Genomic DNA, 15,894 nt, shown 5'->3' with positions numbered 1-15,894 from the left:
AAATATATATATAAAAAATAAGATAAACTAAACACAACCTAATTAAAATAGGAAGCAACCTACCAAGTACCCCCTCATTATTTATTGTAGGAGGATATAGTTTGAGGTGGCATTTGCAGTTGGGACATTAATTATCCATAAATGATGGACTCATAAAAGTATATCTGTAACTCTATGGGGATTGGTTAGTTGGTTGGAGTTTTCTTTCTTTTTCTTTTTTGTCCTATGAGGTGGAGGATTGATTGGTATTTGGTTAATTACATTTAACGGTTAGGAAAAGGTTGATTATGCATTTACACGAGTTTAGACCCATCAAAATTCAAACATGCATCTCATTGGGTAATGGGTTTATTACACGAAATGACAAAGATAATTTTTTTTATAATTAGTAACAAAGATAATTAAAAAGTAAAGAAAGAAACTTGGACAGAGTAAAATTAAAATTAGAACTAGTTTATACTCCTAAAAAAAGGAAAATGTTTGAGTAATTCTTAGGGTTGCTGATATGTCATAATTATATATAGTTTTTAGATGCATTTTGATTGCATTTGGAACTCCCTTTAGAGCATTTAGGTGCATAATGACATGAATTACGTAAGTTGTGCTCTACTACTCCCCGTTTGCATGTTTTGATCATTTTCAGGTTACTTTGATGTAAATTGATTATGATTACCTAAGATCAAGCCTGTTAATCATTGAAGATGAAGATATCTTGCACAAGGGTCACAATGCATCCTTTCGGGACATTTCAAGTTAGAATGAAGCAAAGAGTTAGTGAAAGAAGTGTCAAAACTGACATATGTTCACTATTTTGATCGTAACTTTTGATAGAAAATTGATAATCAATAAATTCCAGTTGGGTTGGAAACTATACTTCAAGGGCTTTCCAATGATAGGTTACACGCCCAAATCCAACTTCTGTTTTAAGAGATACAACCTTCGCAAGTTGACGCAAAATCGCAGTTTCCTCTTCCCGGTCGACCGGGCGGTTTTGCCCGACCGGGCGAAATTAAAATTTCACTACAATGCAAGGCAAATTATCCCGGTCAACCGGGCGAGAAAAGAGCCGAAATCGCTTGCGCGCTCGACCGGGCGGATTTGCTTCTTTGTCGTAATTTCCTAATCACCGTCGCCCGACCGGGCGGTTTCTCGGGATGCGTTTTTTCGGTTGTTTTTAGCCGATTTTGTAAAGAGTATAAATAGGTTTTTAGTATTTTCGTTTAGACTATCTTATTTTCCACGTTTTTAGGGCTAAACACTTAATTTCTCTCTCTAATTTTGTTTGAACTTTTACATTACAAGATTATAGAGATCGTTGATTTTCTTTTAATTGTTCTTCAATCATTCGGTATTCTTCTTTAATTTCTTTAATTTAATGAATTCTTTTACTTTGACCATGTTTATTGAGTTTATTATTATCATGAGTGAGTAGTACGTCTATTTCTAGGGCTTAGAGAGGGAAGCCATGTTTATACCTTTTTTATTGTGGTTTGATGTTCTTTGATATTTGGATTGAATTAGAATAATTCCTGTTGATTTGTTATGTTTGTTTAATTCATGTAATTGCGCAATATCATGAGTTATGTTTAGTTAATAATAATTAGAATCGAAAGATCGTATTCATTAGAGGCTTGTTACAATAGGTAGATTTGATTATGTTGAGCGACCGTACTGGCATATGTTAATCTAAGAGTTGTTAATGGCTGACCAAGGATTAACGAAATACTTTATTTATTCGAACCTCAATCCAAGTGTTGTCGAACTATATTATATTGATTAAACTGGTATAAGCATGGTGGACCGATCGATTGCCCTAGGCTTTTAATTATTTGATAAATTTTCATTTTTCCGCGTTCTAGTTTATTCTAATTTAGTTATTAATTCTTCAATCATTTTCCTCTCTTGAAGTAGTTAGATAATTGAGCATAAATCTGTAGAACTCCTATCCCTGTGGATCGACCCGTATTTGCCAGTTTCTGCTAAACAGACACCGTGCACTTGCGGTATATTTTAAAACACATCAAGTTGCCAATCCTATTAGACACATTAGAATATAATATTGATATGTATGTAATAAATGAGGGGAGAAGTGATATAAAACATAATGTTTTTAATGTATTACTAACCAATAAAAATTCAGTAATAGAAGGGCTGGCAACCCTTAGGATTAAAGTAAAAAGGAAAAGAAAAATCTAAGTAATATTTAATATACATTATAGATAAAATAATTCTTTATAGATGGACATGACAATAATAATCCTTCAGCAATATTAAATTTGATAAAGGAATAGCGTGTTAAATAAAATTTGTGGCTGCTAGAGTGCATGTTGCATAAGTTACTTGCTTTTGAAGAGTATATAGAAGTTGTACTACTAGTCGATTAGTAGTGTAAATGCAAAAAGTGTGGTGATAGTTTTAAGTTCATTTTAAGTGGAGGTTGCACAATAAGTGTTACATTTATGGTCTTTGACCTACATACATAAGAAGTTAAGAATTAAAGAAACACTTTCATTCAGTTTGCATTCATAGCCTGTGACCTATATACATAAGAAGCTAAGAATTAAAGAAATACTTGCAACGAGTTTTTAAAATCTATATTAGTACGTATTGTAATTTGTGAATATATCATATGTGTCATATGTCACTCAGTCACTCTCATCTCATTCAATAGACTCAATTCCATTGGAATTTGGAAGTCTCTTCTTTTGCAAAAAGTACAAGTAATGTCAATGCAAATTTGTAACACATGAGTTCAAACATGGATGTAAGAACTTGTCCAATATTCGACTAGAGTACAGTTTTATTAATCTTCTTGATCCCCCAAAAAATAGTAAATAATAATAATATAATCAAAAGCTCTAAACTCTCACAGTATTACCAAGTACATCTTCCATGGAAGAGACCTATCTATGATTAATTCTTGGGGGTGTTTTGGTGCAGAAAGTCGAATAGGTGTTTTTAATTATGATCTTGTTATATGAAATATTGAGAGTCATGCCCTAAGTTTTCATCTACATATCAAACAAATAGATATACAATATAATGAAGAAGATATGGGGATCATGGTCATCTATCTCATTGCCAATTCCTAGCCATCCTTTCATAATCCTTGAATCATTGATGATTATGATCCAAGGTGTTACTTTATTGCTAATTATAAAAAAAAATTGTTACTTTATTACTATTTCAATAGATTTTGTATCAACACCACTCTGGGGTCAATCTTGACAGTCAGATCAGATCCAGCAGACCATCGTCAGCCATTGAAGTCGTGCTTAGATAAAAGCAAAAGATTAATGGCCAAAAAAAGGCCAATATTTATAAAAAATATTACGTAGGAAGAAGAACTAGACTCTAATACCATGACAACTAATGGGAAACATGATGCATATATCATTAAAATAGTAGCATATATACACGACCAAGCAGACGGAAGAACAGGAAAGCTATTAGATATGTAAAACTACCAACTTTTTCACCAGGTACCCCTATGGTATTTCAATATTCATGGGGTGCCTCTGTTGTTTCAAAAATGCACTAGGTAACTTTACTGTATTTTAACAAAATGCACAAAATACCCTTAATGACTAACGGTGTCAAGCTTCCATAAGTCGTTAACCCTAATCCTAAAATCCTAACCTTAACCCTAATTCCAAAACCTAACCCTAACTCCTAATCCCAAACACCTAACCCCTTACCCTAAACCATAAACCCAACCACCTAACCACCATAGCCCCACCCCCCATAGCCAACCCTCCTCCACCCCGGCTCCCCCCGCAGCCCTCCTCCACAGCCCCTCTCCTGCCTCGTCGAAAAACACAGCCAAAGAAACCCAAGATTTTCGCACCTCACTCACCTCTGCTTTCGAGCTACCATCCTCATTGTACTTATCTTGTTGCTCTATCTCATTTTCTACTCTTGCTGCACCACCGCGAAGCAGCCGCGACCCCTCCCAAGTGATCTTCTGTGTTCTTCTTGAGAAGATTGTTGCGAGGGAGGGAAGAGGGGGGCATTAGAGGGAAAAAAGGGGTGTTGTAGGGGAGGGGAAGAGTAGGGCTGTGGGGAAGGAGAGAGAGGGTGAGTTGCGGTGATGGCCTATGGCGGAATGGGTGGGGGAAGGCAACAAGGGGCGGAGGATGTGGTTAGGGTTTAGGGTGGGAGTTAGGTCTTAGGAGGTTAGGGGCAGGGTTAGGGTTTCGAGTTAGGTTAGAGGCGTTAATGACTAACGGAAACTTTACACCGTTAATGCCTTTCACCCCAAAGTAAGGTTACCTAGTCCATTTTTGAAACAACATGGGTACTCCATGAATTTGAAAATACTAGAGGGGTACCTGGTGAAAAAACCGAAAAATAAAAGATAAACAAAATAGGAATAAGAAATATGTTGGAGATACCATTCTAATCTTAATCTTAACAGTTTTATTGAATAGAGACAGTTTCAAGAAAAATCAAAATCCCCTTGAAAATATATTTACCAAGTGAAAATACAATCAATATTCTAGTTTAGTTTTTCGTTGTTTAGTTTTCTGCATGGTTGCACTTAAAATTAGAAATAAAACAGGGAGGCTAGGTGAAGAAAAGGGAGAAATAGGAATGAAAACATGTTTTTCCTTCTTTGAGAAGAAAAATACTTTTCACATTTTACATACTAAACAAAGAAAAATGTATTATTCTTACACACAATCTAAATTAGCATACAAATGAGAAAAATGTTCTAACCGTCTCAATTCAATCTCATCTAAATTAAGAATTGTATTTATTTATTACTTTGAAATTTATAAAGATGTTACAATATTCTTTTAGCATCAAGTATAAAAAAAATACAAATTTAGCGTCAATATAAATTATAATTTAGGCAAAGCTCCAATATATATTTTTTGATTCATACTTTGTACAAAGAAGGGGAGGGGGGTCATTCGAACGTGTAACCTATCGTTCACAGCAGTTTAATCTTAATCACTCGACCAAGACATCCTTGATTCACAGCTCCGATATGGAGTATATAACAAAAAGTGTATACATATAGACTAATATCGATCATAAACTCTTGAGTCTTGACTAATGAAATTTATCTTCCCCCTTAAAAAAAAAAAAAAATTGTGTCGGTGGACATGGATGATGGATCCCAATTAGACCCATACCTTGAGTCATGACCAGATGACCATGGGATGCAATTCTTTCCACAAACTTTTACGAAGTATCAAGTAGTAGTAACTTTCTATGTTTTCTCACCTGAGGAAATGGAAGCCCATAGCATAACTTCGCCTCAACTCCCAGAAACTCCGAGTTTTGTCAGGCGAAATCTCCTAGTTTCCCACTCACCAAAGTTCTTAACTTTACCATCATTGACATCTCCAGCACCAACTATTCGCTTAAATTCTAATAAAGATGGTAATAATCTTGATGTTCCTTCAAAACAGATGTTTATTCTGGGAACTGGTTATGTGGGTCAATTCTTTGCGCAACAACTGAAGACTGAAGGATGGTACTTTTTTTTTTCCCTTTAGTATTTAGTTATGAATTTATTTTGTTGGTAGTTTCATTATGATGCTGATTAAGTTTGTTGAAGTACTTTTAAGAATAACCCACAAAAACTAGGGAATGTTTGTTAAGAAATTGGATGAATTCACCAAAATGTTATTATGGGTACTGCTCAATGTTGAAAATTATGGGCTAGTTTGGGATTTAATGGTCATAAGTTATGTTATGAAAGCATAGAGTTCCTTGCATTGTGGAGCTTTGTCATTTGCTTTTCTTATTTTTCATTTGGGCAGTCAATCCCAATGATGATTTGTGTATTATACTCGAATTTGTATGTTATGTTTGTTTCGAATTATTTGTGGTTGGAAGTGATGGCTAAATTTGGATTAGAATGAGATGTGATCATGAGTTTCTTGTTGCTCAAATGCTGTTAGTTGCTCCAGGATGAAGCTAACATGGTGAAGTTATAGGGATGTTGCAGGCACTTGCATGAGCATTACAAAGAAAAAGGTCCTTGAGCAAAAGGGTTTTGATGTCCATGTTTTTGATGCAATGAAACCAGAGTGAGTTACGGTTTCTAGCTGCTTTAATGTATTTACTTTTCATGCTGATGAATTGCCACAATATTTGATCAGAAGGTTAGACTTGTTTTTTCTCTTAAACACTGCTATGGTCTACATTCTCTAGCCAGATTTTGAGGTTCATCCTTGTCCAAGATGTGTCGAGAGGAAATTCAAGTAGGATGTGTGAGCCTTGAGTTTCATACATTTGAACATCTTTTACCAGGAAGTTTTTAACTACAAAAGATTGAAGTGTAGTTCAAGTATAAGATAGAGTGTCAGACCTTATTATGAACTTAATTGCTACATATTTTACTGAGGGATTCAGCAAGGAGATGGTTTCCGTTTCCCTGCCAGGTTGCAACTATTTTGTGCTGTTTTACCTATGTTGCTCGCACTCTTCATTTCATCTCAAGTAACCGTGTCGAATCCTCAACACACGGACATGGGTGGGACACCTGGACACTTTGTTTTGGAATAAAAAATAGAAAAAATTCCAAAAAGTAACCGAGTCGGACACTTGAACACGTACCCGTGTCGGACATGGGTACCCGAGTCTGAGCAACATAGTGTTATTACTGTGTTTTAACTTCCTAATGCCTCAGATCCTCAATTATGTGAATTCAGATGGACGATCCTTGATAGATTAAGATGCTGTACTCACCTTTTAGTCTCCATTCCCCCTACTGAGGGCATTGGTGATCCAGTAAGCTACGAACCTGTTGGTGTTGAATTTATTAAGATAATCTGATATCAATCTTCTCTTTCTTTCTCATATGTCCTTGTTTTCTTCCTTGATGCAGATTCTTCAACATAAAGAAACTATTAAAGCTAGTTTGATGGATGGAAATCTCCGTTGGCTTTGCTATTTGTCAACTACAAGTACATGCTCTACATATCCTTATTCGTATATGTGGTATAACTCTTAGATACATTGCTGAAATCCATAATTTCGAGTATGTCTATCTGATAGAACTGTGTAATTAGGTAGTCACGTGAAACAGGGATTAAAGAATGCATATTTTTAAGCAGGGTTGCAAGTAGACTCAGCAAACTGAGAAGAGTATATCTCGATTAATGTGTTTCTCTAATACATAAAAATCATAGTTTGTACTTGAAGAGAACTCTTTATAATTCTGCCATAATAGAATGCAAAGGAACGCTCTGGTCAATGCTAATTAGCGTTCCATTGAGCTAATGGACTATGGAGCCTAGCTGAATGTTTCATTAAATATATTATTTTCCTATTCAAAGCTAATAAATCTGAACAGTGGCATTTTTTTCTTATATTAAATTAAATTCACATGCAGGTATATATGGAGATGCTAGAGGTGCATGGGTTGATGAGAAGTAAATCTCTATATCTTGAACTAGTGGTTATGAATCTAAACTTTTCTGTGTTAATCATATCTCAGTTGACTAAGAGATTCCTGATTTATGACAGTTATATCCCAAAGCCTTCAAGCACCTTAGCTAATCTGAGATTAAAATCAGAGGAGGGTTGGTTAAATCTGGGACAAGATCTCGGCCTCTCAAACTATGTGTTTCGGCTTGGTGGCATATATGGCCCTGGCAGAAGGTTAAATAATAGTATTTCAATCAGTGATGTCTCTGTTATGAACTTTGAGCTCTAAAAGTAGCTACTGTTGTAACGTTTGTTGTATTGCAGTGCTATTGATACCATTCTGAAGAACAAAGAAATCTCAGAACGTCAGAAGAGGAGAGCAACTAGAACTTTTACATCCCGGATTCATGTTGCTGACATTTGTCAAGCTCTCAGCGCAAGCATTTCAAAGCCTGCCCAGAGGTCAGTTATTTGTGGAAATATACCTATTACTTTAGCCATTCTCATTACACTTTTTAAGATGATGTACATCTTGTTACAAAACTGGAAGGGAGTCTCCTGAGTCCTGAATTACTAGATTAGCCATATGGTGAAATGGTTGAACTTTTAGATTAATCCTGATTCAAAACTTATTGCTTCTAGAAAAGGCTCTAATCCATGCTTAGAGGAATCTTTTCGCCATCGATGGAAAATGGAAAGTCTTGACGAGAATGGAAGCCTCCTTGATGCCAAAGTGACCTTCAAGTAATCTTTGAGAAGTGAGAACCATATCAGTTGTGCGGATCTTACTTGACACCAAAGCAAAATTGATAGAACCAATTTAGAAGTTATAATGCATGCCAAATAGACTTTTTTATTGGTTGGCATAAAAGTTTCTCAACGATATGTGAATTGCAGCCTCCTGTAATTTCCTAATGGCCCCTCACGATCTTTAATTGGATTTAGCCCAAGCAAAGGCCTCTACTTCATCCTCTCGAGGTCCCCTTACGGCCCCGTTTGGTTAGTGGTCATTAATAGTCTATTGGTCCATGTTATAACTAAAGAACGCAAAGAGGACAGTTTGATTTTTGGTGCGAAATCTTTTTCATTATGTTCTTTGAAAGCTACCCACCACTTCTAGGTATGTGTGCCTAATTTAGTCTTATCACGTGTTTTATTATATGAAGATTAAATATGCAATATATGGAGCACCATACTTAGAATTCAGCTCTTTTATTTTGTTTATCTGTTGCCTGATCCTGGGTTTTATATCATCAAATCTGACATATCATGTTCATTAATGCCTGTATTGCACAGGAAGATATATAATGTAGTTGATGATGATCCTGCCCCAAGAGCCGAAGTCTTTGCCTTTGCACAACGACTAATAGAGAGGAGATGGCCTGGTCTGATCGATCCAATTGATACCTCAATCAACAGCGAATTTCCTCACAGAGCAGAAAAGCGAGTGAGCAATGCTCTTGTCAAGAGGGAATTGGATATGAAATTATTATACCCAAGTTATAGATCAGGTCTCCAAAGTATCATCAATAGTATGGAAGTTCCAATTTGACAATATGATTCTGAGAACAAAATTTAGCATCAAACCTTGTCAATCTGTCTCGTGCACCTACGGGCTAAGATGGTACTCCTGCCAGCATGCGTGAGATACACGAGCTGTGAGGCAGAAGGTGCACTAGGACGACACCATTTTATAACTGAGTGCATCCTATCATAACAAAGCGATGCGGGAAAGAGTTCTATTTTTCGCAGCACAGCTCCAGCTTATGACTCCTCATGGAGTACAAATGGAATAGTAAATGGTTTGCGGGGAGAAACAACATGAACTAATTAATAGATCACACCTCATTGTAACTTTGGCATTGAAGCCAGCGGCATTTTTAAAATTGTGTACATACCAGGTGGTACCTTTTTTTTTTTTTTTTGGTTTTTGATAAGATACCATGTGGTACCTTTGTTCCTTTTGGTTGGATGCTCTGTAGACCAATTATCATCCAACTAAGTTACAACAAATGGTTTTCAGATTTGAAGTAGCGATTCGGTTCATCTCAAACTCTTAGGAACAAAAATCAGTTCTCAATTTAAGAGTTGTTTCACGGAGATATATCAGGGTAATAGGGCATTTTGTGTGGATATATTTCACTATTTTTTTTTGGTGATATACCAACTTGAATTTAAATTTTGTTAAAAGATACCAAAACACTATTTTTGATGAGAGTCCAATTTCCGACCTTTGACTTGTTTAATTACTCTTTGTATAGTATGTGATTTAATTGCTTCAATTACATTCATTTTTCTCCAACTTCCTAACTGTCATTTTGTGGCTCACTTGCGAGTTCATACCAAGTCAAAGGTCGAAAAATTGACTTTCTCGCCGAAAATAGTATTTTTGGTACTTTTTAACAAAACTTAAATTTAGGTTGGTAAATTCCCACAAAAAAATAATTAGTGAGGTATATCCTCACAAAATATCCTATTATCCTGTATATCTCCGCAAAAACTCTCAATTTAATGATTAGCTCTCCATTTTGGGTAAAGATGAAAGGGGGTTTGGGAATTTCAATTTTATATGATGAAGAATTTTAGTATACAGAAGGGAGCTGGAAGTCTGGAAGAGCTTGAAAGAATCAAATACTATATACTTAATGTGAAATGTTTAGCACGTTAAACAGCTTTCACATCACACCACGCAATTTCCCACATGTAGCACAATACATCATGTTAGTACATGTACCACAAACTGGTTTGTGCAAGGTGCGGTTAGCAACTGATTGCATAATAAGGCTATTGTCAAGTAGCCAAACAGTTATGCTACAAAAAACAGCCAAAATACATTAACAATGATCAAGCTCACTCTAGAAGTGAGACAAACCGCCGAAAAAAACACGCGGTATATGCAACACTAAGAAATTACAACCAATATTGGTCTTTCTTGTTACTGGGGCATATAGTTGCCAAACTATTGCAGCAATCAATCTCATCACTAGCCAAGAAAGGATCTCCAAAGTCCAATAATTAGATCTTACAGAAGAAAAAGTACTAAAAAGTTTCCCATTAACAAATTCCAGTCAAATATCACCTCCTCCAACCGTGTGGTGTAAGAGACCCTTTATGTGGTGCAAGCAACAGTTCGGCTTCTTTCAACGCCCTCCAATCTACTATGGTACATCTTACTGAGTTTCTTTTCCAAAAGACTAACTCTGGGTAAATCCAGCTAAAATAAATGGCACTCCCAAAATTCCTGCTAAAAACAGAGATTTTAGTACAACAAGAGTAGTTGACTACATATCAGGGAAAGACAAAATCATGAAATCACAATAAGTGTCATTTTGCTTACCATCTAACAAAATGAGCGCAGGTAGATGAGCAGAAGTAAATGATCAAAGGTCAATCTTTGCGATATCTGGCCCAGAATCCTTTTTTCTTACAAGACTGGTGATCTGAACCAGATTTAATAAGCTTGGATCCAAGGGAAAAATGTCGCTTCAAGAAAGGTTTTGCAAATGCAATCCTAGAACTAGTGCTTGGCTCCAACTTGGGCAACTTTCCTTTGCCTATATTTTTTTGATGTTCAGAGTTATCAACTTCACCATCAAGATAGCTATCTATAACACGATTTCTTGATATTTTCTGAAATTTCATTCTCAAGTCAGCCTCTGCCCTTGAAGCTTTTCTAGACATTTTAGAGGCTTGCTTTGGCCCAACAGTGCAAATTGGGCAAACAGGGTCATATTTTTCGGCTTCCGTAGTCATGCTCTCTAAGCATTCAGCATGATACACATGACCACATACTAGAACAGCAACAACTGAGAATTCTGCCAAGACCTTTAAGCACGCCCCACATGTTTGGAGATCAAGAGAAGGGGAATAAGAAAACCTGCTGCTTGACCCACTAATCTTATGACGACCAGAACCAAAACGCTCACTGTCAAAAGACCATCTTTCTCTTTGAGAGGAGGCAACAAGTTCAGAAAATGTGCGCAATGACCAACCATCGGAAGATCCACCAGCCAGGTCATTACTATATGTGGAGAGCACAAATGATGGTCTTCCTTCTGAGATCGAATTGCTATTTGGGGATTTCAATCCCAGGATTTTACTATCTGAAATCTGCCTAAAGAGCTGATGTCCAGGTGACCGTCGAGCCCGTCTTGATGGGGTTGAACTGGCAGGAACTAGATGTCGCTGTGAGCATAAGTGTTCACCAGGTGTTGAGAAAGATGAACATGAAGGCATGGAATATTGAAGAGTCAGTGGGACAGCAGAAATTTCAGGCACTTCCAGAGAATTATTCATCTGTTGAATAGTGTGACCACCGCGTCAAACAACAGAAGGACAAAGAAATAACCTAACACAACTAAAACAGCCATAAAAGTCCTTAGATGGGAAAACACAATTGATTCTGAGCTCACCTTTGAGAAGTGGTTGCTTGTCATAGATGTCTCTGAAACACCCAAAACAAAATACCATCAGATGATGCAAAAGAAAGAGAAGTAGAACAATCAGATTATCAAGATAGCTTTTCACTAACTGCATTGAGCAAGAAACAGTCCTTGGTTCACCAGACACGGAAACTTTCAGTAGCGTCACAGGTTAAATCACTTAAATATAACTATCAATCACAAGACCGGTGTTAAAGTTTCTTGTAGCCACAAGATAAAACAAACTCACACCATAATATAAACCACCTTACAAGACTAGATTAACAGCAAAACCAAATAAAAATAGTTTTTTTTGTTACACTAAATCATTGACTATTCAAGAGCCTGTATGTGCTAAGCATCACATTAAAGCAATTCTGCAACAAAACGGTCAATTCAGGAAATCAAGCAAAGCGAGGTTTTTCTCGATTTCAACAGAATCCTATCTCAACCGATGCATGAAAACAACTTCAACAAACAATCGTTTCCTATTTTTGTAGGGCAGGGGAAGGGGGAAGAAAACTTAAATCTAGACTTGATATACAAATTGAATGCAGTATTTGAAGTACATGGGTAAGAAAATACACATATGGATATTACAATTGTACAATATGCTAATAACTGATGACCTGAAAGTAAAATTACATTCTTGTCCAGTAAAATTAAAACACTAAACAAAAAGCCATGAGAGCCACTGGATTTGGTTTACCTGAAGGAGACATGTAGTTTGTGCTGACGCCTTCATAAGAAGGAGACTTCTGTGAAATAGGTGTGCCAAGATTATGCAAAGGACTACCACCATCTGAAATAATTCCCCTCTCTGAATCGATACCATCTTTCAACTCTACTCTAACATCTACACTTGTTCTTTCCCCAGATTGACATGAAGGATTCCCGATTTCACCTGCCACACGTCGGTAATTATCCCATTGAAAGCTCCAAGATGGAGAATATCTCGTATGCCTCTGAGATTCTCCATTTCTGCTTCTGTTGGGAATAGTAGTATCTCTAGCAGCTACACAACAAGCTGAACCCATTCCAAGTCATAAGCAACTAAAAGAACAATCTGACTTAGAAATCTCAAGAAACAGATCCACCACAAAACTGAGCATGCAACACCTACCTGCAGGAATGAAACTATGACAAGATCAGTTAACATGTAAGAGCATAGCATCTTGTGTCTCTCGGTAGGCCTATCACGACCAGACCAACCAGCTATGCGGATTTATGTTATTATTATTTGTGGTTCAATAATAAGCATACACATAAACTAAACTACAAAATAATGAATTCATCAACTCAAAAACATTCAGATCAACATTGCTAAAGGTGATGAAAGCAGTAACAGTAGCTGCTTGGAAACAAAGAGCAAAAGCATAATTCAATAATTCATGGCTGGCAAAGTTCTGAGCACTGAATAGATGAAAAAACAGCATTAATGTGAATTATTGAACCATAGGTCCACCAACTGATAAAAGTTTGATCCTGCTGAACCAGAAGCTAACTAGCTTAACTGTCGCAACAACACTTTCGGTCCTGGTTGGCAAAGCAGATTCACACACACACAAGCTACGATACTCGGAAAATTCATATAAAAAAGAAGTTTGCTCCCTTATCTGTCAGACAGCTTCGGCTGAACCAGAAGCTAACTAGCTTAACTGTCGCAACAACACTTTTGGTCCTGGTTGCCAAGCAGATTCACACACACAAGCTACCCTACTCGGAAAATTCATATAAAAAAAAAGTTTGCTCCCTTATCTGTCAGACAGCTTCGGCAGGTCTGATGCTGACAGATGCATGGCAAATTTTATCTCTGTCCTCCATCAACGACTCCTTGCTAGGAAAAAGAAGCTTTCACCCATTTTTTTATCATCAAGATCTCAGCCAAGCAAGGAGTCTCCTGGCTTACCACTTTGCCGTTTTCTAGCTTAAGAGCAAGGTAGCTTAGGTTAAAACATGGCATCGGAATGCTAAAAATGGTCCAGCATTAGTATGCCCTAAGCTGATGAAGAAGAAGGCTAAGTTCTGGTGACCATAGACACTGTAATGAGCAACTGAATAAGCATTTAATATTATGAAAGAAGTAGAAAACTTCATTTCTCTTCAACTTTCTTAACATAAGCATAGGTTGATCAACCGAAACATGAGAAGGGGTGAACAGAGAGGGTAAAGATATAAATATTTCATATTTCAAACTCTATGCTTAGCAGCTTTATGTATGAAACCCTCACTTAGGGTTTCTTGTTGTTTGATAATATTCCTTTTGTTTGCATTCAAAGTGATCTTAAAAAATCAGTCAATGTCAACAATAGAGTTTGGAGCTCTTGCCAAACTAATAGAGCATACTAGTGATACACTGTGCCTAATAAGTTCTGTAGTAATCATCGACAACAATTTGCAAGTAACATGTATGTTCCTTGTATGTTGATCTTACCACTAGAACTTTGAATTTGGTTAGTTTTGTAGTTTCCTTCTAAGATATGGAGGGCCAACATAATGAGAATGAAGAATTAAATTTAGATCACTAAGACAACAGAATGAACTCACAAAATATATACATCATTTACCAATTACAAAAATCATAACTACCATTTACTTAAATGAATAGAGATTCAGGTTACCCCTCAACTATCACCTCTACCATCATCCAATTGTGCCACCACAGACTCACCCCCAAGATTTAAAGTTTGGGTAAGGGAAAAATAACCTTCCTCTCTCTTGAGATCTTTAGGTGTTGGAAACAGAAACAAGAAACCATTTACATAACATGTTTGATATGAGGGGTATGGCAATGGTTACCATTTCTTGGGGTTAACTATTTCCACCTAAATCCTCCTCAACCCTATGGTAACACGTTATATTACCCTCCTCAATCCTACACTAATAAAAGTAACATGTTCATATAGAACCAAACACTAATAAAGATAACAATTATTATTACCATTACTTCCCCCTATTTGATACCATTGTTTTTCAATTCCATGAGTCGCACCAAACATGCACTTAGACTAAAACAATAGTCCTACCTTGCTAATGAATCCCACTAGTCACACCAGGACCACCATGTGATGATGCCATTCCACAACCAACAACTCCACCAGAAGCGAGCCACCAAAGGCTCCGGAAGCTAATAGATTCACTGCTTTATCTGTTATAATTTATCTAGCCATGTAGCTTACATCTCAAGTCTTGGTCCTCAAAACATGTAAGATATTATACCAAAACATCGTGAAACTGAAATTCGTCAAGAGATCAGTTCAATATCCTTCAACATGGTACACTCTTTCAGAATCTTTTTACTTACTATCCCCACTCACAAATCCATCTAAACACCTCATCAATCCTCACAAAGACATCCTTCAAATTCCAACCCTTGATCAGTACTCCCTCTGTCCCTCCTCCCCACACCTCCCTCGAAACGGTTGTCGAACCAACACCACCATCCTCTTGCTTATAATGTACTAGGTTAAAACAAACATCGTTTCATACTACACCACAACTCACAACTATACCACTATACAGTCTAACCAAGTCTCATCCACCTTAAAATCCCCTGAACCTCAACTTCACAATGTAAAAAAAAAAACTTCCCTTTCGTCTCAAACACAATTTCTACAATCAAACACTCAATTAAAAAACTACATCACCAAAAAAAAGCATAAATAAATCCTTAACAATCTCACTTAATTCTCCAGTAAATCAAATCAAAATTGTTCTGTTTTTGCAATCAACAATAATTTCCAACAATGCATCATATTATGTACCAAACAACGAAACAATCAACAAAAGTAAACTGAAGAATAAAACTTGTGGACTAAAATGAAGAACAAAAATAAGCAATTCGCATTTGAAGAAAGGACAAAAAGTTAGGGTTTTCCGTTTTCCAAGAAATAGAAAATCGTACCTTGAATAATTTTTAGGTTTACGATATGATATACAAAAATGCGCAACGCCGGAAACCATAGATGTAGAGAGAGAAGGTGGATGAAGAGGAGGAGAGAGAAAGTAATAATATGAAGAAGAAGAAGAGGTAAAACCTGAAACCGGCGTTAGTTTTATGAGAAAGGGTTGAAGAGAGAGAAGATGA

The 15,894-nt window shown here is 36.5% G+C and overlaps 2 protein-coding genes across 5 annotated transcripts; one reads left to right on the top strand and one right to left on the bottom strand.

The window, feature by feature from the left end:
* Positions 1–5,107: 5,107 nt before the first annotated feature.
* On the top strand, positions 5,108–9,432 carry LOC104889369 (uncharacterized). The gene is made up of 8 exons (XM_010674570.3): positions 5,108–5,485; positions 5,952–6,044; positions 6,669–6,747; positions 6,845–6,923; positions 7,352–7,391; positions 7,486–7,620; positions 7,711–7,848; positions 8,683–9,432. The coding sequence occupies exons 1-8, from the start codon at positions 5,169–5,171 to the stop codon at positions 8,936–8,938; spliced, it is 1,137 nt and encodes a 378-aa protein (XP_010672872.2). The 5' UTR covers positions 5,108–5,168; the 3' UTR covers positions 8,939–9,432.
* A 698-nt stretch (positions 9,433–10,130) lies between these two features.
* Positions 10,131–15,894, bottom strand: LOC104889378 (hypothetical protein). Of its 4 annotated transcripts, none has more exons than XM_048639543.1 (5): positions 15,712–15,894; positions 12,517–12,860; positions 11,799–11,830; positions 10,724–11,682; positions 10,131–10,627 (listed from the first exon to the last, which is right to left on the bottom strand). In XM_048639543.1, the coding sequence occupies exons 2-4, from the start codon at positions 12,842–12,844 to the stop codon at positions 10,774–10,776; spliced, it is 1,269 nt and encodes a 422-aa protein (XP_048495500.1). In that variant the 5' UTR covers positions 12,845–12,860; positions 15,712–15,894; the 3' UTR covers positions 10,131–10,627; positions 10,724–10,773. The 4 variants fall into 4 exon arrangements, with proteins under 4 accessions (XP_048495500.1, XP_048495498.1, XP_010672885.2 ...); XM_048639541.2 differs by having other exon boundaries at positions 12,517–13,730; positions 15,712–15,893; XM_010674583.3 differs by having other exon boundaries at positions 12,517–12,930; positions 15,712–15,893.

This window comes from Beta vulgaris, chromosome 1, assembly GCF_026745355.1.
Source record: "Beta vulgaris subsp. vulgaris cultivar EL10 chromosome 1, EL10.2, whole genome shotgun sequence".
Taxonomy (NCBI): domain Eukaryota; kingdom Viridiplantae; phylum Streptophyta; class Magnoliopsida; order Caryophyllales; family Amaranthaceae; genus Beta; species Beta vulgaris.
This window is presented reverse-complemented; position numbering and strand designations above follow the sequence as displayed.